Source organism: Cynocephalus volans, chromosome 7 (assembly GCF_027409185.1).
Source record: "Cynocephalus volans isolate mCynVol1 chromosome 7, mCynVol1.pri, whole genome shotgun sequence".
NCBI lineage: Eukaryota > Metazoa > Chordata > Mammalia > Dermoptera > Cynocephalidae > Cynocephalus > Cynocephalus volans.
The window spans coordinates 71,569,407-71,590,079 of NC_084466.1; the positions used below are offsets into that span (position 1 = coordinate 71,569,407).

General features: G+C 37.7%; 1 protein-coding gene across 1 annotated transcript in view; it reads right to left on the minus strand.

Annotated features, from left to right (window-relative positions):
• FREM2 (FRAS1 related extracellular matrix 2) overlaps nucleotides 1-20,673 on the minus strand; it is a 186,520-nt gene that overhangs the window by 77,803 nt on the left and 88,044 nt on the right. Inside the window, exons 5-6 of the mRNA XM_063101477.1 lie at nucleotides 8,129-8,254; nucleotides 6,788-7,039 (exon numbers count right to left, since the gene is read on the minus strand). Of these exons, the coding sequence (XP_062957547.1) occupies nucleotides 6,788-7,039; nucleotides 8,129-8,254 (378 nt within the window). The remainder of the gene's footprint in view (nucleotides 1-6,787; nucleotides 7,040-8,128; nucleotides 8,255-20,673) is intronic.

Below are 20,673 nucleotides of genomic sequence, written 5' to 3' on the forward strand. Positions count from 1 at the left end.
TTCCCACATTGTAGGACTGCAGTGAAAGTTGAATGATAAAAAGTAAAGATCCAAAACTGAAGTGTTTTGCATTAATGCAAGAAGGTTAGCTGCCTATAGGAGCAAATTTGCTCTCCAGAGATATTTTAATCCATGGAAGAAGGGGAGGGACATTTTTGTTTCCATGTTTATCTTTGCATTATTTGTATTAAGTATATGATAGAAATATTGAATTGACTTCCATAGACAAGCAAAAAGGAAGGCCCATTAAATGACAGAATTTAGGGTCTGCTACAGTTCATTGAGGGATAGATAAGGGACATGGGGAAGAAAAGATATTACTTGGTAGAAGGGAAATCACTTCAAGTAAGAGTTTGAAGATACTTTTTGGTATTGGAAGTCAGGCAAGTGGTAAGGTAGAGACAAGCCAGATGAAACAAGTAAGGTATTTTTGGCTTTCTGTGTTTTATGTGCTTTTGCATTTATTTTTCTTTCATGTGCAATTTTAGAGATGGTGGCCAAGGGAAGGAAATGGTGAATAATCAAGATAACACATGAAACACCTTTACAGCAAACGCATAGGTAGAAACTTGGTTGCTGGACCCTCTCACTTGACACGTCACCAGTCCTATCCTAGATGCTTTTCAGCTTAGACACCAAGGCAGCAAAGAGGTTGAGGAGGATTTTTCAAATGCTTTCTATTAAAATATATATTTGTAAATGTGCTGTTGGGGAAGTACTGAGACTGTTTTCTTTACTGGTTTCAAATTTAACTTATTGCCTTTCCCCCTTTATGTAATCTCAGTCACTAGCAGTTCTCGACTACAATGGAGAAGCAGACAATGGAGAAGCAAGCTGTTTCAGTCACTATCCCTGATCAGGGTTCATGTCTTTTTCTCATGGGAATTTGGTTTACAATGGTACTTCTGTGTGCCCATTGACACTTTGACTATGATATTCTATGTGAAAAATTCTTTATGGAAAATGATAAAATTGGACTAATTAAAATAAGACTTCAAATAACCTATTTTGTGCTTGACTTGAATATCTATTAATAAAAAAAAGAAAGAAAACTAAAGTTGGCTCAGTAATTAAATCATTGTGCCAAAGAGGTCATGTCCAGAAGTTAAAGCTCTTAAGAGCAATTTATTTCACGGAAAAAGGAAAAAAAGAAGTTTGGATGACCTCGCTCTGACTCAGCCATGGTATTACTGAAATGATAGCAGTTCGTCCAAACAGCAATGTAGTAGAGGAATAATCCATAAGCACCACTACAGAGAACAGTGCTAGACATATGCCATTTTCACTCAATGAAAGCTTTCCTAATGAATTACAATGGCAATATTGTGAAGCATACTTGAAAACCTTCTTATCACAAATGCTATACATAAAATAAACATTCTTTTAAATGTAAATTTTTACAATAAAGAGAGGGATACCTTCAAGAAGATAGATGAAACCACAGCGCCAGGTAAATGAGCTAATACTGTGGCTACTCTGACTGATCTGCATTTGATTATTCAACACAGGGATAGGAGACAGAGGTGGGAATTTGGAACTGAAACCCCAAGTGTGAAGCCTGAGTTAAGTGAGTTAAAATAAAAATCCACCCACTAACAGAGCTTGTTGTTTCTTCCTGAACTCTGGATGTGGAAAAAAGTTTCAATTGGCTTCTCTAATATTTGTATATAGATTCTTGGTTTTAATTCACAATATCTATTTGGCATTGGAACTCCTCAAATAGAAAGAAAATTAATATAGAAATTGGCCTTGGCAAATGTTAATGCAAAACTGCTCTGAAGGTTTAATTCCAGAACCTAGATTGTACAGGTTTTCCACATATAAAGTCCTATTAAAAATGAGTTCATAATTCAAAACTACTACACACAAGAAAATAATATAACGTGAGCAAGAGGCAGCTGAAGTAATGTATAGGAGATTTGGATCTTTTAAGATCTTCAACAATAAAATTGTACAATAAACATTATAAATGTTTAAACTTACTAATACATCAAAGAAGAAACTATATAAAGAAAAGAACAAGGCATGATAGAAAGGAAAAGACAAATATGAAGAAACTTCAGAGAGAATTTCTAAAAATGAAAGTATAATTATTGAAATAAAATATTTCAATGGATGGGTTAAATAACACTTTAGACATAGCTAGAGAGGGAATTAGCCAACTGTAAGACAGATCTGAGTGAAGAACAGAAATTAATAAGGTAGAAAATGAAAGTCATAGCAATCACCAAAAGAAAAATCAGAGCCAAGAACAGCTTTTTTAAAAAAAACTGTAATAAAATATACAAAGTGGCAGAAAAATAGGTTGCGAGATAAAAGGAAAAGAGAGACAAAGAGAGAGAATAGATAAGCATTATTTGGAATAAAAAGAAGACATGACTAGAGGTACAATAAAGGAGTTTGATAATCTTAAGAGAGAATATTATGACAAATTTATGCCATTAATATGACAATATAGATGATATAAACAATTTCCTTAGGAAAAAATAACTTACCATATTGCCTTAAGAAGAAATTGAAAATTTAAACATACCTAAAATTTAAAAAAGTAAAACAGTAAGCTAAAATGTTACTACATATGTACAGGTGGACTTGTAGTTTTACCAAACTTGTGAAATCAGATCATCTCAATCTTATTTAAAGTTTCCAGAGGAAAAAAAGAAGGAAGACAGCAGTCCAACTCAATCGATGAGGCTATTATAAACGTGATTCTAAAAACAGAGAAATAAATTTAAAGTCCCATCTCACTTATAAATATAGATTAAAAGTACTAAATAAAATATTTCTAAATTTAATCCAGCAATTTATGAAAAAAGTATTATGAACAAGTAAGTTTATTTAAGCATATAAGGATGGCATAAGGTTAGTAAATCTGAAATTCAATTTATTATGTTCACAGATTGAAGGGAAAAAATTATATGATAATTTGAATAGATGCAGAAAATCTTTTGATAAAATAGAAAACACTGATTTCTGATAAAAGCTTTTGTCAAACTAGTTGTTTCTTTAACCTAATAAAATATTACTAGAATCCCATTGCATACATCATTCTAAGTAGTGAACCATTATAAGTATTTCTTTTCACATTAGAAGAAAAGACTAGAATGCCTTTTCTACCACTTCCATTCAGTATTATACTAAAGGTCCTATACTCTTATAGCACAACAAGAGAAGAGAAAGACATAAGACAGTGTTGAGAATTGTCAAGGAAGAAAGAAACGTGGTGAATGGAAAGGAATGGCTGAGCTCTAAATACAGGTCCTTGGGACTACAGGTCAATATTGTCGATTTTATGGGATGACATCTGATATATTACCCATCACTGATTTCTCAAGTATACGATCTTCTGAGAGTATTTTTCACTGAAGAAGTACTATAAATTATCAATTAGCCAGGTGGATAGATTCTGAAATGCTTCAAGCACAAGGATTCTGTGGGCAGGCAGCAGTGAACAAGATAAAGTCATAAGCTACCTTGAAGTTATTTCTTATTGAATTGAATACCAAGGTGGGAAACCACAACTTTAACGTCAGGACGGAGAAGATCAGGCTTCAGGGTGAGTTTGTGCTGTCTGCTATGCTATGTTGTCCAAGGAATAATTCCTTCTGGTAGGTCATAGTAATCTCATAGATGAGTTTCTGAAGACTTGAAAATAAAGAAATGTGGACTGGGCTTATTTTGCTCATGGTATTTCAAAGAACTGTAAGGAGAGAGAATAACCACCCAGATGGGTAGCAGGATGTGACAGAAGTGGTTTATTCACAGCAGAGACCCTATTAGGCTTGTCTCTAGTTTCCCCCTTTCTGTATTGTCTTTTCCTTTTCTTCTTAGATATGATGCTCTTTCACTTTCTCCCTTAGTTTCTTGGACTGTCCTGTTCTAACTCTTCATCTTGTCTCTGACTTGCTCCCGTGAGATCTACTATCTCTGCACCTTCATCTCTGTCCCTCCCCTTCTCTTTGTCTCTGCCTCCTTTTTTCTTATCCAGTAACTGGACTGGCCATTGTATTTTTAAGAAAAATGATGGTCATATTTGTAAAATGACATTAATAAATATTGCTCTTTATTAGGAAATAACTTTAAGTACATACTATGTGATTATATAACGTTATAAAATACTCCCATTTGCAACAATATGGATGAGCCTGGAGAAACTTAGTTGAGTGAAATAAGAAAAGCACAGAGGGATAAATACCGCATGTGCTCAGTAATATGTGGGAGCTAAGAGAGAAAGAAGGAAGGAAAGAAAGACCACAGTACTGCATCAGTCTTGCAGAGGGAGAGAACATTCCTTGGGCTACAAAGTGGAGGAGGAGGGAAGGGTAGGGAAGTGGGGATAATTGGGTGGGGGACACGGGGTACAAAAGCAATTTCTGGTAATGGGCATTACCAGAATGAATGGCACTGCCAGTATGAATCTGGCCCTCACATCATGCCATGAGGGGTGACAGTCAGCTCTGTATCTCATGAATATTCATAACAAAATAAATAAGAAAAAAAAATGTTCTAGAAATGCAAAGCTAATGTATGGTGATAAAACCAGATCAGTGGTTGCACCTGAGACAGCAGTTGGGAAGCGTGGAATTGACTGTAAAGAGGCACCAAAGATATTTCTGGGAGGGTGCAAATGTTCTACTTTTTGACTGGAGTAGTGGTTACAGGTATGAAAAACCTGTCAAACTCATCCCACTGTACACTTAATACTTGAATGCTACTGAATGCAAGTAGACCTGAATAAAGTTGATTTTTAAAAATAAATCAATAAAAATACCGCAGAAGTAGAAAAACAAACCTTCATAGGTTTTCTAACCATCATACCACCAGAGCAGATTAAGCAACACTTTATCTCTTGTGCATTATTAGCTCTTGGCTGGGGAAACTGGAATGTGCCTATCTTCCTGACAATGGCAAAGTTTACTGTTCATGGTTTTGGGTTTTATGCTGGGTAGTGTCATGGTTTGAGTTTTGGAAAGATTAAAGTGATGGCAATGGGAACCAAGGTTTGGGTGGGAAGAGATACAAATGAGGCTGTGGGACCTGTGAGGAGAATTATAATGTATACCTGAGATGAAAAGGGTCTGCCCAAACTAAAGTAGTGAAGTGAAAGGGAAAAGACAGATGGGAGAACACAGAGAAGGAGGCACAGGACCTTTGATCTATTGTGTAGGTGTTTGGTGAGTGAAGGAGGCAAGAAAGATGATGATGGCTGAGAGCGTTCCTGACAATCTGCTGGTCCAAAGCTCACACCTTTCAATCTTATGAAGATTTGCTGATATATCTGTGAAAATGCCTGGCATCTGATAAATAATGGTTTCTTTCTGTGCCTTTATTTTTTTCCCAGGTGCATCCTATAGCAAGCCATACAGGAAAGATTTTTGCCAACAAAACAAGCTGCACTAAAGTAATCATTAATTACATTTTCTATTTTTAAATCAAACCTATCTCTTTCTATGTCTATCAATATAGATACGTCAGTAGAGAAATATCTAGATAGTAGATAGGCGCTTAGTGTGGACTATTAGATCTGTTTTTGCTGACATTCAAAACACTGGCTCTCTCTCTAAGATCAACTGAATTTTTTAAAAATTCTGTACTTTATTTAAATACAGAATAGAACATTTTATTAAATTAATAAACTAAAGCAACATTTAAAAATATTAGAGTAGCTTACATATGTAGGGTATTATCTAAGTGAAATGTAGAATCAAGACTTTCTTCAATCCTCTCAATAAAATTCCTAATTCCTAATTAGGAATAATTCCTTGATAAATTCCTAATGTTTATCATCAGTGTTTAAGCCTTTTCCGTGAAAAAAAAGTGGACATTATTATATATTTCACAGGATTGTTAGGGAAAGAAAGCACAGTGAGGCACAAAGACCTCAGCGCTGGGCCTGGCAAGAGTATCAGTCACAAGACACTTGACGAATTCCACCTGTCCTGCTGTCCTCCACTTAACAACTACCAAAGACCCTCCCTGGTAGATTATTTTGAAATTCCCAAGTCTTAAGATTATTTGGGATTAAAGTCTTTTGACACCTCCCACTTCTCTCTGAACCAAAAGTCTCATTCCTCAGTTTCCTCTTCTTTCATCTGACATGAGGAACATTTTGAAGGACAAAGAAAAAGAGTCTAGCCTGGGGGTCATGTCTCTCAGTTCACTGCTCTCTGCTTTCCTCACAAGATTAAGTACAAACTGTTTCTTGAACCAAGAAGATTAAGACCGCTTTGCTCCTTTTTCTATGAAGGGTCCCGGGATTACTTCATGGTAATTTAGTTTCCCTGGGTGAGCGAGGCCTAGTATAACCTCCCTCTTTTTGGGGGGTTAGAGAGCTGCCCGTTGGACTTCATTTTCCATATATTTACTACCTTTTTTAGTTATTCATTTAACAGCCCTGTCTCCTGGGTTTCATTGAAAAACAGGTTACAAAATATAAGCTTTGAAAACAAAGCAAGACAAATGAAAAAGAAACAAAGTAGGTTTATTGAAATTGGTTCAATTCTTTGCTGTGAAATTTAAGAAGTTTAGTCACCAAGTGGTAAATAGCATTGTGAAAAAAAAAAACTACACAGAGGAAAAAACACACACAGGGATGACTTTTGCCCTTTAAAAACATTAAATCAAGAAAGACAAAAATTGATTGCTGCAGCCAACTACGAAACCTAGTTGCACTAGAAAATCAAGCATAAGACACGTGCGCACGTTATAATTCTTTCAGACCTCCATTTTTCTGTCTGGGAAGTTGTGTCTGATACAGAGAAGAATTTTCAGGTAAATTAGTACTTACCATCATCTTTGTCGGGGACGACTGTAACCCGAGCCTCTGGGAACTCTGATCCGACTCTGCCACCCATGGGCATACTCAGCAGCACACGGAATGTTTCCTCCTCTTCGTACAAGGAGTCATCGATAATGACTATGCGACACACTTTCTCCTTTTCGTCTTTGTCAAAACGGATGACACTGGTGTGGTCCTCAGGCCTGGATATGTAATCAGAATAAGACAACACTGAAGTCGGCACAGTTCCGGTAGCCGTTCCTGGAGGTGGAGAGAATCCAAAAGGTTTTATGTAGAACATATTACAAAGGTATTTCTGGAAACAATTATTTTCACGTATGGCATTTTAATGGTCATTTAGTACATATGAACACCCCTGGAGTGCAGTGGTAACTACACACTGTTCTAGTGTCATGAGTCGACTTCACAATAACCTCAAACCTATGATGAATAGTACATTTCAAGTGTTTGGTCTGTCAGTGGACTTTTGGATCAACATGATATTACAAAATAACAGCTTCCACTGTTCAGATGATAACTGTCCCAGCAAAGCACCAAGCACTTTACCTACTTACCTCCTTAATCCTCACCACTACTCTCCTGGGTTTTACACATTTGGTAAGTGAGGTTTACAGAAGTTAAAGCTCATTTGCTCCGGGACCCAGAGCCCAAGACTGATCCCCCAATCTATTTTTAATCACTATTCTGTACTGCTTTTCAAGTCATATATATAAACAAAAATTTTAATGAAAATCTGCTCAGATATCAACAGCACATATGACCTTTTCTTTTGCATTCTTAGAAAATCTACTTTTTTTTAGAAAGGTGTTTATTATATGAATAAACATTAGGTATTAATTTTAATTTTACATTACATAAAATCACCTTTCATAGGATGCTCACCCATGAGCAAAACCAATATTTTAAAATTTTGTAGAAATAAGTTTCCAACTAGTTTTAAATTATTTTCAAATTAGTTCCTTTTCCTTGGGTAGGCATTGTTTTACCTTTTTTGGTGGTTGTTTTTATAAACACTAACCCCCTTCTACTTGAGGGGGCTTGAGAGGGCTTCAGTTCCCTGCCATCTAAAAAGCCTGAGTATTACAGTCAGTGACCACGTGAAGTCAGACATGTTTGAGATAAATAGCAGCAGAGTCCTTCCAGCCTCTCTCAGAGGAGCCTTCAAAGGTGCAACACTGAAGAAAGAGTTCTGGATAAGTATTTTTTGTATTTATAAAAAAACTGATAAGAAAGTATACCCCATGTGGCAAAATGTTATGGCTCCAACATGTGAAAGAGTCTTATTTATGTCTTAGGGGGCTACGTTAGTTTCTTTGCAAATCGAGCTACCTTGTTGGGTATAACAGATCACCATTAACTCCTGGCTGACGTCTCCACTTCTCCTGATGGGAATGAATAGTTCACCAACATCTTCTTCAATGGAGTATTCAGACTGGGGAATAAATACAGTCGACTCTAAAGAGAAAACACAATCACAACCTGTTATTTTTGTGTGAGCTTCTTATCTCTGAAACAATCTTATGCAAATTAAAGTTTCTCTAATAATTGATTTATACCCCTTGGATATTCTTTTGGAGATATAATAGTCTCCCCTTATCCATGGTTTTGCATTCTTTGGTTTCAATTACCTGGGGTCTGAAAATAGGTGAGCACAGTACAATAAGATATTTTGAGAGAGAGAGACAGAGAGAGAGAGAGAGAGAGAGAGGCACTACACATAACTTTTATTCACATAACTTTTATTACAGTATACTGATATAATTGTCCCATTTTCTTACTAGTTATTGTTAATCTCTTACTGTGCCTAATTTACAAATTACATGTATATATAAGAAAAAACATAGCATATGCGGGGTGGGCTGCTATCCATGGTTTCAGGCATTCCCTTGGGGGTCTTGGATCATATCCCTCCCAGAAAAGGGGACTACTATGAGGGAAAGGAGGGAGGAAAGGTGGGAAAAAGTAGGTATAAAGTGTGTAGGCTCTGGGCCAGTGAATTTTTTAATCTAGAAACAAAACCCAACATGGCTTTTATCTCCAGTGATTGCTTTTTTCTCAATTAATAAGTGTGGCTGACACTTCCTTTAAATCCCGCTTTGTTCTCTTGGCACAGATTAACACCTTCTAAGGAAGGAGTAGAATTTGAGATGTGAAAGTGACCTCAGATGTCATCCTGTGCCACCTCTTACTTTGCAGGTGAGGAAACTCAGCCTCATAGAGTGGAATTTATTTGCCAAGGGCTCAGAACTCAAATCTCGTAAGGTTTGCTCTGCTGTTCTTTTTACCCCAAATGTGTTCCTTTTGGATGACTCATGATTAAAAATATAACAATATGTTCATCAACACTTTTTATTTTTTTTTAATAGCTGTTCCTTTAGAATTCATAAATCTGTTTATCAGCTGTAAGGAATACTTCTGTAGGGTCCTTCCTCCCCTAGAAAAATAACAACATGTAGTAAACAACATTATACTAGGGTACTTCAAAATGTTCATGGAAGCATTCATATTATCTTTTAATTCTGTTTTTTCAGGAACCTTTTGAAGCACCTTTGTATTTATATAATATTATAAATCTCGATGATTCATTTGTAACATAGTTGAAAGGTATACTAAATAATAAAAATGGCATAATTAAATCGTCAAAAACAGTTACTACGTAAAACTATAACAACCATTTAGTTCAAGTTTGACATTGTAAACCCCAAACAGATGCCCTGGTATTCGACTGGGAGTCTGTTCCACGGAAAGCCTCACATCCACACAGAAAACGCCTCATGCTTATTTTTAAAACAGTAAGCCCCCCTGCTTTTGATGACTACAAAAGACCCGCTGGAATAGCGGATCCAGCCCTGGGGTCCGCGCTCCACCCTGCTCCACCCTGCTCTGTGCCCAGGAGCTGACCAATGTGAACCGCACCAAATGGCTTCCTGTCGGGTCAGCCAAAGGGGACACGGGAAGGATCCAGGAGGACAGGAGCAGAGGGGGGTCAGGCATTTCTTCTCTGGCTCCCCTCACGTTCCCAGAGCTGGCTGCACCCCCACTGTAGTGGGCTGAATTATGTCCCCCGCAAACTCACTGAGGCTTGAATTGTCTCCCAAGTTCTACGTATTAGAAACTCAGCCCCCACTGTGACTGTTAAGAGGGTGGGAAATCCTGTTATGGTAACTGAAAGGTGGAGCCTTGAAGAGGTGATTGGATTGTAGGACCATGCAGTAGTGAATGGATTAAAAATGGTGGTCGGGGGCGTAGTTCTGAGGGCTTTAAAAGAAGAGGAGAGTCTCTCTCTCTCTCTCTCTCTCTCTCTCTCTCTCTGCTCTCTCTGTTCTCATCTTGTGATGAGAGACCCCTGGGTCACTGTCACCATTACCAGATGGACTTTGGACTTCCCAGCCTTAGAAACTGTAAGCAATAAATTTCATTTTCTTTATAATTACCCAGTTCTATGTATTTTGTTATAAGCAACAAAAATGAACTGATACACCCACTAAAGGTCCCAGTGCCTGCTAGGGGCCCTCGTCACACTCTGCACCCCTCAGGCCTACCTGTGGTGACGGTGCCACTCTCACTAGCCTTGGGGCACTTCTCGCCTGGAGGTTAACAGATCCTTGCCCTCGCCTTTGTAGTCATGTGATCAAATTCTTTTTAAATTACTCATTTTGAGTGTGCCATTTGTTTTCTTCTGGGACTCTGACTGATATATCAACTTTAAAAATGCCCTCATTTAAAAAAAATCTGTGAATGTAAGATTTTATAACTAATTATTCATTTATCAAACATTGATGCAGTGACTTCAACTTGCCAGGCACTGTAGAAATAAACAAAATATCCTCTTGGAGCTTTCATTCTAGTTGGAAGGTGGAGAGAGGAAAGAAAATAAACAAACATACAAAAAATATACAGTATATCAGGTGGTAACAAATGATATGAAGAAAATAAAGTATGCTGAGGGTGACAGGGAGTGCTGGGCTGGACAAGTGGGGGTGGAGGGGTCTATGACCTACAGGAAAGTCACAGAAGTGATCTCTGAGACAGTCACACTGGAGCTGAGATCTGAAGGTAGTGATGAGGTGCCCCACGTGAATAACAGAGAATTCCAGGCAAAGGGATGAACAGTGAAAAGGGCCTCAGGCCAGGCTGTGCTATGTATGTACAAGGAACAGCCAGGAGGCCGATATGGTTGAAGCAAATTGGGTAAGAGGGTAAGACCTGAGGCTGGAGAGGTAGTGATGGGGCAGGTGGTGGGTGGATCACATGGAGCCTTCAGGACTAATGGAACGACTTCAGTCTTTGCTCTGAGTCAGATGGAAATAAACAAAGGCCACCCAGTGGATGAGAACAGGCAAAAGCTATTTATTCAGAGCTTGCTGTAGCCAGTTTCCACAGAGACTCAGGCAGGCGTAGGAGTGGGAAAGTTTCAGAGTGGAAAAAAGGGAAGGCTCAAGTACGCCCCGATTTTTGGAGGATTTGGCCTGGGGAAGCTGTGGCAAGGCTAACTAGGAGTGGGGCATCCTGTGTGATCGGTGAGAGCAGCGTATTTGGTTTTTCTCTGGTTGGTCCTAAGTTGGAAGGGGAGACAAAAATTAAGGAACCTGTCAGATCAAGTCCAGACCATTTGGGGCTGATGGTTACAGAGGTTATAGATTGGCTTCATGGTTGCTGAATGTTGTGGGTCAGAGTTGTATTCTAACAGTGATCCGGCTGTCGTCTGTCTGCATACTCAGTCTATCAACGTGAAGTCACGAGAAGGCTTTGGACATAGGGGGTGCCATAATCTGACATATTTTAAGAACATAAGTTTTTGCTGCTGTGAGATACATAGGCGTTCAGGAGATGAATCAAAGAGCGTGGTTAGGAGGCTTTGCAAGCATCCAGGAAGGAGATCATAGTAGACTGAACCAGGAGGCAGCAGTGAAGGTGTTACATTATCACATGTGCAGGAATGTAAAGGAGGAGCCAACGAGTTTTCTGATGGATCAGAGCTGGTGTGAGAGAAATAGAAGAATCAAGGATGACTCCAAGTTTTTTGTCTCGACCAACTGAAAGGATGAGATTGCTGTTTCCAGATGTGGAGAAGACTCTAGGAGAATCAGGTTTAGGGGTGAAAATCTGGAGTTCCATTTTGGACATAGTGAAATCGAGGTGTGTTTTAAGTATCCAAGATGAGATGTCATTAGCCAGTTGGGTGTACAATCCTGGATTTCAGTGGAGAGGTCCAGGTTGGAAATACAGACCTGGGAGTCACTGGCATGTTGATGGTGTGTAAAACCATGACTCAGAATAAAATCACATAGGGAGGAATTACAGAGAGGAGAATAGATCCGTGGATCACCTTGGGGCATTTAGAAGTCAAGGAGATAAGAAAGACTGGGCAAAGGAGGCCAAGAAGGGGTCCCAGTGATGAGGACAACCGAGAGAGCGTGGGAACTGGAGGCTGTGTGCAAAAAGTGTGTCAAGAAAAAGAGAGTGATCAATTGTCTCGAATACAGTCAAGTAAGTTGAGTACTGAGACCCGATCATCAGATTTAGCAAAGGATAAGCCAACAGAAGCTGGCTATCTTCACCAGAACCGTTTCAGCAGAGGTGAAAAATGCCATAGGCAGTGTGTTTAAGAGAATGGGAGGAGAGGAACTGGAGAAAACAGGCACAGGCATTTCTTTTAGGGAGTTTTGCTTTAAATGAAACAAAGTGGCATCTAGCAAAATGTCTTTGCTGGTTTATTTTTAAGATGGGTTTTAATAAGAGCAAGAATTGCACCTACTACTATGATGTAAGAATTTCCCAAATATAAAATTTCAACATAGAAATTATCATAATTATAAGACTTTAGTACAAAAAATACACAGAGTGCCGTGGAATATTCAAGTCAAATACTCAATGAGTTCCACGGAGTTTTGTTCCATTAACTTAAGGAAACCAGCTCGGGTATCACCTAGATTTTGGCAGTTTAGGTCATATATTCCATGGCATTAGTATAAATATTATAGAAAGTTTGATTCTTTATTAGGGTTTGTTATGAACTGAAAATTTGTTTCCTCCAAAATTCATATGTTGAAGCTCTAACCCACAATGTGATATTACTAGGAGATGGGGCCTCTAGGAGGTGATAAGGTTTAGATGGGCTCATGAGGGTAGAATCCTCATGATGGGATTAGTGTCCTTATAAGAAGAGGAAGAAAGAGATCTCTCGCTCTCCCTCTGGGAGCTTGCACCGAGGAAAGGCCTTGTGGGGATACAACGAGATAGCAGCTGTCTACAAGCCAGAAAGAGACCCCTCACCAAGAACTGAATCTACCAGCACCTTGATCTTGGATTCCCCAGCCCACAGAATAGTGAGAAATAAATGTCTGTTGTTTAAACCACTCAGTCTTTTGTTGACTAAGACAGGGTTGATCACACACAATATTTGTTCTATACTGCTAATCCATACTGGCCAATCTTTTTTTCAAATAAATTATTCAGAAAAGTTCCATCTACACGACCATAATTTAGTAAACCCCTTTAAGATTTAAACCTTGAGTACCTGAGTTTTGGTTCCTCCTATATCCTACGACCCATGAAGTTTTGATTAAATAAGCCAGGACTTCTTGCCAGTGTTATCAGGTTTGAATTATGATTAAAGAAGAAAACTGGGGGTTGGGACCAAGCCCTTAGCTCTGGAATTCACTTCTCCAGTTGATCCCACAGAGAGTAAGTAGGCCCAGTATCAAGTTTAGTTTCTCTGTTGATCTAACTTCCAGTAAAAACGTGAAGTCTGTGGGAGAAACTAGAAAAGGGTATCAGAGACACAAAGACACACTTCCCTGGCAGACTTTGCAGTTAACACTGTTTTCCACCTTCACTTTGTATACAGTAGAAGTGTGCAGGCAGACTGACTCGATTACGTAAGCACAGCTCATTAAGTGTAAAATTTCTAAAAGTGGAATTCTTCTATTATCTTTAAAAAGTATTAGCTAATGCATATGGAGTTCCGACTATTATTTGCTAAGCCCTATTTTAAACACTTCACACAGATTGCCTAGTTTTATTTTGCAACAATTTCTGAGGTAAGAACTTCTATGACTATCAATTTACTTCTGAGGACATGAGGCACACAGAGGTTAAGTAACCAGCTGAAGGTTAGGCTGGGAGGTGGTGATACTGAGATGTGAGCCCAGAAAGTTCATCTCAGAGCCCATGCTCAGAATCACTGGGCTCCACTGTTTAAAAGTAGCACACTCACTCACACCAGAGAAAAAACAAAAGGCTACACTGAGATTATGAAAGAGAAATATAAAGTATCACGAAGGGAGAGAGATGGCAGGTGAAGGAGAAGCAGAAAAATGGAAGCTAGAAACAAGCATTTTGAGAATTCATTTAAAGATTTCCAGTATTTTCATAGAAATTACATATATACATAATTGTATACATGTAAAATTATAAAAGTATTACTTAAAATGATATAGTATACATATAAATAAATTATAAGGGCCGACCCCGTGGCTCACTCGGGAGAGTGCGGCGCTGGGAGCACCAAGGCCGCGGGTTCGGATCCTATGTAGGGATGGCCGGTGCGCTCCCTGGCTGAGTGCGGTGTGGGCGACACCAAGCCAAGGGTTGCAATCCCCTTACTGGTCACAAAACCGACAAAAAAAAAAAATAAATAAATAATAAAAGTATTATATAAAATATAATATGTATAATGTGCATATTAGTACATATATAGAATATAATACATGTATATTATAATATAAAAGTATGTATGTCAAGTTTCATTACCACTTTAGACTGAAACTGCAGCAGTCTCCGGAGGTGTTCACTGAGAGACAGCAAGGGCTAAATTATAGAAATAGCACACTCTCACTAAACAAACAGAGATCCATAGAAAAAAGTGACTGAAGGGTCATTTTCTCAACATTAACGATGGTTATTCCCAAATAAACAAATTAGATTATATCAAACTACAAAGCCTCTGCACAGCAAAAGAAACAATTAACAGAGCAAAAAGACAACCTACAGAGTGGGAGAAAATATTTGCAAATTACACATCTGACAAAGGATTAATATCCAGATTGTACAAGGAACTCAAACAACTTAACAGTAAAAAAAAAATAACCCAATTAAAAAGTGGGCAAAGGAACTGAATAGGCATTTCTCACAGGAAGATACACAAATGGCCAACAGACACATGAAAAAATGTTTGACATCACTCAGCATCAGGGAAATGCAAGTCAAAACCACATTAAGATACCATCTCACCCAAGTTAGACTGACTATCATCAAAAAGATGGAGAATAAGAAATGCTGGCAAGGATGTGGAGAAAAGGGGAACACTCCTACATCATTGGTGAGAATGTAAATTGGTGCAGCCATTATGGAAAACGGTGTGGAGATTCCTTAAACAACTTCAGATAGAAGTGCCATACGATCCAGCAATTCCACTGCTGGCAATATACCAAAAGGAATGGAAATCTTCATGTCAAAGGGGTACCTGCACTCCCGTGTGTATTACAGCTCTATTTACAATAGCCAAGAGTTGGAAACAAACTGAATGTCCATCATCAGATGACTGGATAAGGAAAATGTGGTATACATATACAATGGAATATTACTCAGCTATAAAAAAAAGAAATACTGCCATTTGCAGCAACATGGATGAACTTAGAGAAAATCATATTAAGTGAAATAAAGTTATGCACAGTGTATATTGTTGAATACAATAATTATTCTCATGTGAGCATCACAAATTGCACACAAGTATTGATGTTCAACTCTGTACCCCACAGATATGTACAATTAACTTTGTTACAACAAAAATAAAAAATAAATTAATTAATTAACTTAAGAAAAAAATAAAAAAACAATGCTTATTACCATGTGGCATAATTACAAATAAACTCCCTTCTCCCCCACTCATTTCCCACCATTATTAATATCTTGCTTGTCTTTTTGACAATGAACACGTATGTGTTACTGTTATATTTTCAGACTGGTTTCCTTACTTTTATTTTGAAAAATAAAGCTGAAGAAAGTGAATGCAATCTTTATCAGTCAATGAGACTCCACTGTAATAAGAACTTTGATTTGTAACTGCAGCTTTTATTTTTAGGTTTTGACTGTGTTGCAACTTAGGCAAAAAATGACTTTTGTTCTCAGAAATAAAGTAGTTGTAGTTACATTTAAAAGAGGATTGTCATGCTGTCAATTATACCATACAGATAAAAAAAAATTAAAAAACCAAAACACAGGCACTGCTAAAAACATGATAGAACAAAATGTCCTCTAAAATCTGCTGTAATAGAACAAGGAAAGGAGAGAAAATACAGTACATAGATGAAGGCACTGTGTGTCTCTTGCCTTTGAAAAGTTTGGCACATTCAAGAACAACTCAGAAGATGTTCCGGTATGTCTTCAGGCTATGATGATGCCCTTAGACCAACCAGCATGTGGCACTGAATACGGCAGATTCTGTCACTGATACATTTGAACTTGACAGCCCTGTTACATTTCTATGGGCTTCTTTTCTTCCTTTCTTTTTCTCAAAAACAGACATAATACAGATTGATTTGAAAAGGGGCTTGAAAAAGAAACGAATGAAAATAATGAAAACACGACTAACCCACATGATAAGTGTTACAAGTTCACATCACAATACCATGAGGTCGGAAAACTATCCCTCGGTATTATGCAAACTTGTTGTTCAGAGGGAATCTTTGGGTAGTCTTTATTTATATCATTAAATGTCTTTATATTGTGAACGGAGAAACTTCCAAAGGTTTCTCATGACTAAAATAGTTTAATTTGGCACCATTTTTTTCTTATCCACATTTTGGTGTCAGAAGCTATGTGTTGTACTTTTAACAAGTGGCTGCATTTTTTGATTCTCTTAAGACGATGACCCATGCTTCACATAATAGAGTTCTAAAAAAAAAAAAAGAAAAGGTGCCTTTCACTGAGGTTGAAGCCGTTACATGCTCTTTATCGTTTCTCTGTCATCAGCTGCAGTTGACTATCATTTTGCTAATTCTGGACCTTGAATTGTGGCACATTCATCTCAAAATATCAGCTAGCTAGTGATCTGATGTCCAAGTTGCCAGTGTTTCAAGTTGCAAAATCTCAGAAATAAGAACATTTGACCTTTATATAATAGTCAGCTTATGCCATCTGAATACTCTTTCTAAATGGGTTTGGTTCACTCAGAGCAGACACAAGTTTGTCTTTTCTTTGTATCCAATAATATTAGGTTTTGGGGGGACACACTAAATTCTACATTCCTTTAGGATAATATGTTTGTTCTCTATTAAATATTATATAGAGTTAACCTAGTATAATCCCACCAAAAATGATTATAGAGGTCAAATATTAAACCTACTAGTTCATGGCTATATTTTAGTATCATAGAAATATCAGAATGACTCCATTTCAATCAGAAATTTGCAGACATTTTAGGTGTCCAAATTAAATAATTACATAAAATACTTACAGGCTTTGGATATCTGTGCTATCTATACTTAAAAATACCTCTGTAATTGAGGTTGTAGTCATACAATAAATGTACACAAAACTCAGTTTACTCTGGTTAAAAATTACAAAGTAAAAAAGAAATGGGATCTTTATATAAAATAAGAGTGTTAAAGCTCTTACATACTTTAAGAGTAATGAAAATATTTAATATTAACAAATGTATATATGCTTCTAAGACTGAGGAAAGATGGTGTAATTTCTGACAGTTAGGGAACTTAATGTACAGAAAATTAAGAATCTTCATCCTAGAAACTTTTCCTTCTCTCTCAAGCCCGGGTTAGATGCTCTTTCTATGGGCTCTGATCACTCCCTTGCCATAGTACATAGCATTTTGTAACCATTTAGTGGAATGCCATCACCTAATTCTATGACTAATTTCAGGGCTAGTATACCTTTTTCACTCTAGACACGTATCATAGCTTTTAGCAGAATTCCTGGCATAGAGCAGATGCTCAATAAACATCTGTTGAATAAACAGATTTATTATGCAAGGGCTGAAGAGATCTTGATTATTTTCTTAAAATACTTAGTTTTATTCCCCTATATTCATGTATTTGAGGTTTGATGTAGAAATGGAACAGATAATAGAGTATAAAGGAAATAAATTACTTTATTGTTGTTTTCATATATAAGAATAAGTGAAACAATGTTGCTATGGCAAAGTACACTGATTATTTATGACTTGGGATATTACTTCTTTTCTAATCATGTGAAATGATAGAAGACTGCATAACTCAGGTGAAAGGACAGTGCTTCAGGGGACATATATATATTTTACACATACATGCATATATATTTATACATATATTCGAACACTGCCTCTGGCACTTATTAGCTGGGGGACTTTGTTGAAGTAAATTCTTTGAGCCTCAGAAATCTCATTTGCAAATAGATACATTTAAGTCACAGAGTTTTAAACCTATAAGGTTTAAATCAGATAAATTTGCAAAGCTCCATTGTCCAGCTCACAGTAGTTACTCAAAATGATGGAGACTTACATTAGTATTACTATCTTACCCTTGCCTGTGGACTAGTCTAGTCCTTTTGGACTTCTGGGAGTCAGGTAAAAAAAAAAAAAAGGGGGAGGGAGACTAGCAGTGACCTGAAATTCCCTGGAAGGGCTGCTTGTCTCATGGAAATCCACTGTCTGCTTCGTGAGGGCAGGCCAGCCTAGCTGCAGAGGCTCTTTCAATGGCAGACAATTGTTGGTGTTCAGTGGAATTTGACAGAAGAGCACCTATTCCCTCGGATGAGTGTAATCTCACCCACCTTTGTCAATACTGAAGAAAATCAAACAGCCTGCAAGTGGTTGGCTTCTGCAGACCCTGCAGGATGGCTTTATTTCTCAGTTTCCTTATTCAGAAAATGAGTTAAATGTCTCATGAACCTTAAAACCCCTTCCAACAGAACCTTCTATGGGCAAATGAAAAGGAAGGATAAGTAGAATCAAACTGAAACAAGGTAGGACAGCACAGGGATAGAGAAGGACCAAGGAGTAAGGTAAAAATCATGACAGCAAAATTTTCCATGGGTGCATCCCTAGGGGCCATGGACATCTGGTGGCCTGGGAGGTGTTACAAAGAGAGGTTACATCTCTGCTCAGCAGTCTGTCCTCTCCTTATTCTAGTTTTCCTCTTTGTGCCACAGGTTTTGATATATGAATGAACTGAATTTATTTACATATTTAATAAATAAGTAAAGCCATTTCTCTAGGAAGTTGTTGCTATCCACAATCATGGCAGAATGGTCTCTTCCTTCTTCTGTGTTCCCAAAGCATCTTATTGAGAAGTAGAAAAAGTCCCTTTTCAGTCCTCTATTTTCATACAACAAAATATTTCTACTGTAGACAAAATCGTAGCTTCCAAAGCCCCCTCTGACACCTGGGTAGTTCCTCCCTGATTGGCAGGGGCAGGTACCGGCTGTCACCAGAGCTTTGAGATTTAGTTCCACCTCTATTCATGGCCACCCCAAAGCTCTCAGGGGTGGGACTGGGGTGCCTCTGGCACCAGGTTCTCACTGGTACCTGCCACTCCAGACAGGCTGTGTTCCAGCACAGGTTGCAGAAAACGTGATAGCTGGACCCGCTCTTTGCATGGAGGTCGACTCTATTGATCATAGAGTCATGGTTCCCAACCAGAGGGCCACAAACATCTGGGGGCATTGGAGGTATTACAGAGCCTCCATGTGGGCACCGAGTATTGCTTAGATTGAATACATAAATAAGCATAAAAGTGTATGTGTTATTTTTCCAGTGGGTTAGATGCTGATGTACTTAATAAAACACATGGCCACTTAAAATCTTTACCTAAATTACAGCTATATAATTTTTAAAATATAAAGGACAGATAACATTATAAGAATATAAATACAAACGTATGAGGAGGTGAGATGTATGTATGCATATGTATGTGTGTGTGTGTGTGTGTGTGTGTGTGTGTGTGCACGCGTGTGTGTAGAAAGAGTTTATCTTTAAAAGGTCTTTTTGTCGTACAATTTGGGAATTAATGTTCTGAAACTTGCCACATGTGAAATTGAGAGCCTCCTATAGACATCAAAATAAAATGCCTGAAACGGTACAGACGTCCACAAGGTAATAAGGTAAAAGGGACTGAATTAAATAATACACACACACACACACACACACACACACACACACACACACACACACACACAAAACATCTTTTCTAATCATGTGAAATGAATATGTAAGGTGCTAAGCACATTGTCTGGTGCATAGTGAGTGTTCCATGAATTTCAGTTTTTACCAAATCAAAACCAGTTATGGGTTAGTAAAATACTGGAAGAAGTATGGACTTGCAAGTGTTTGCTTAAACTTACGTAAGTAAAAGTAGTTCCCAGCCTAAAATAAAGCAGAGTTGGTTATTTCCTCTTCTAGCTCCTACAACACCGTGTTCATACTTTCTTGTACCACATCACATTCTGCTGCAATCACTTATTTATTTATTTTCTCTTTCCCATCTATTGTGGTCTTTGACAGAAGGGATTGTAACTTATCATCTTTGTATTCCCAATATGTAGTGCTGTACCCAGCACAAGTATGAGCTGAATAAATCGCTAATGCATGAAAAAAAAAAAAATCTCATGTGTCCTGGAGTGAATATGCAGAGGGAGAACTTACAGGCCTAATGGTTCCTAGACAAGTGAATTTATATGTGAAGAGTTAGGAGAGAAACAATATTTTGAAGTAGTTGAGAAGGTGATCCTTTGTGAGAGAGAAATGATTATTTAATTTCTTAAAATAAAATGTAACATTAGATTTATGATATTAGGAATAATATTTGTATTCCGCTTTATGTTATATAGAACTCTTTATAGGAATGCTGTAACATGAGAATTATTAATTTTTCTTATTT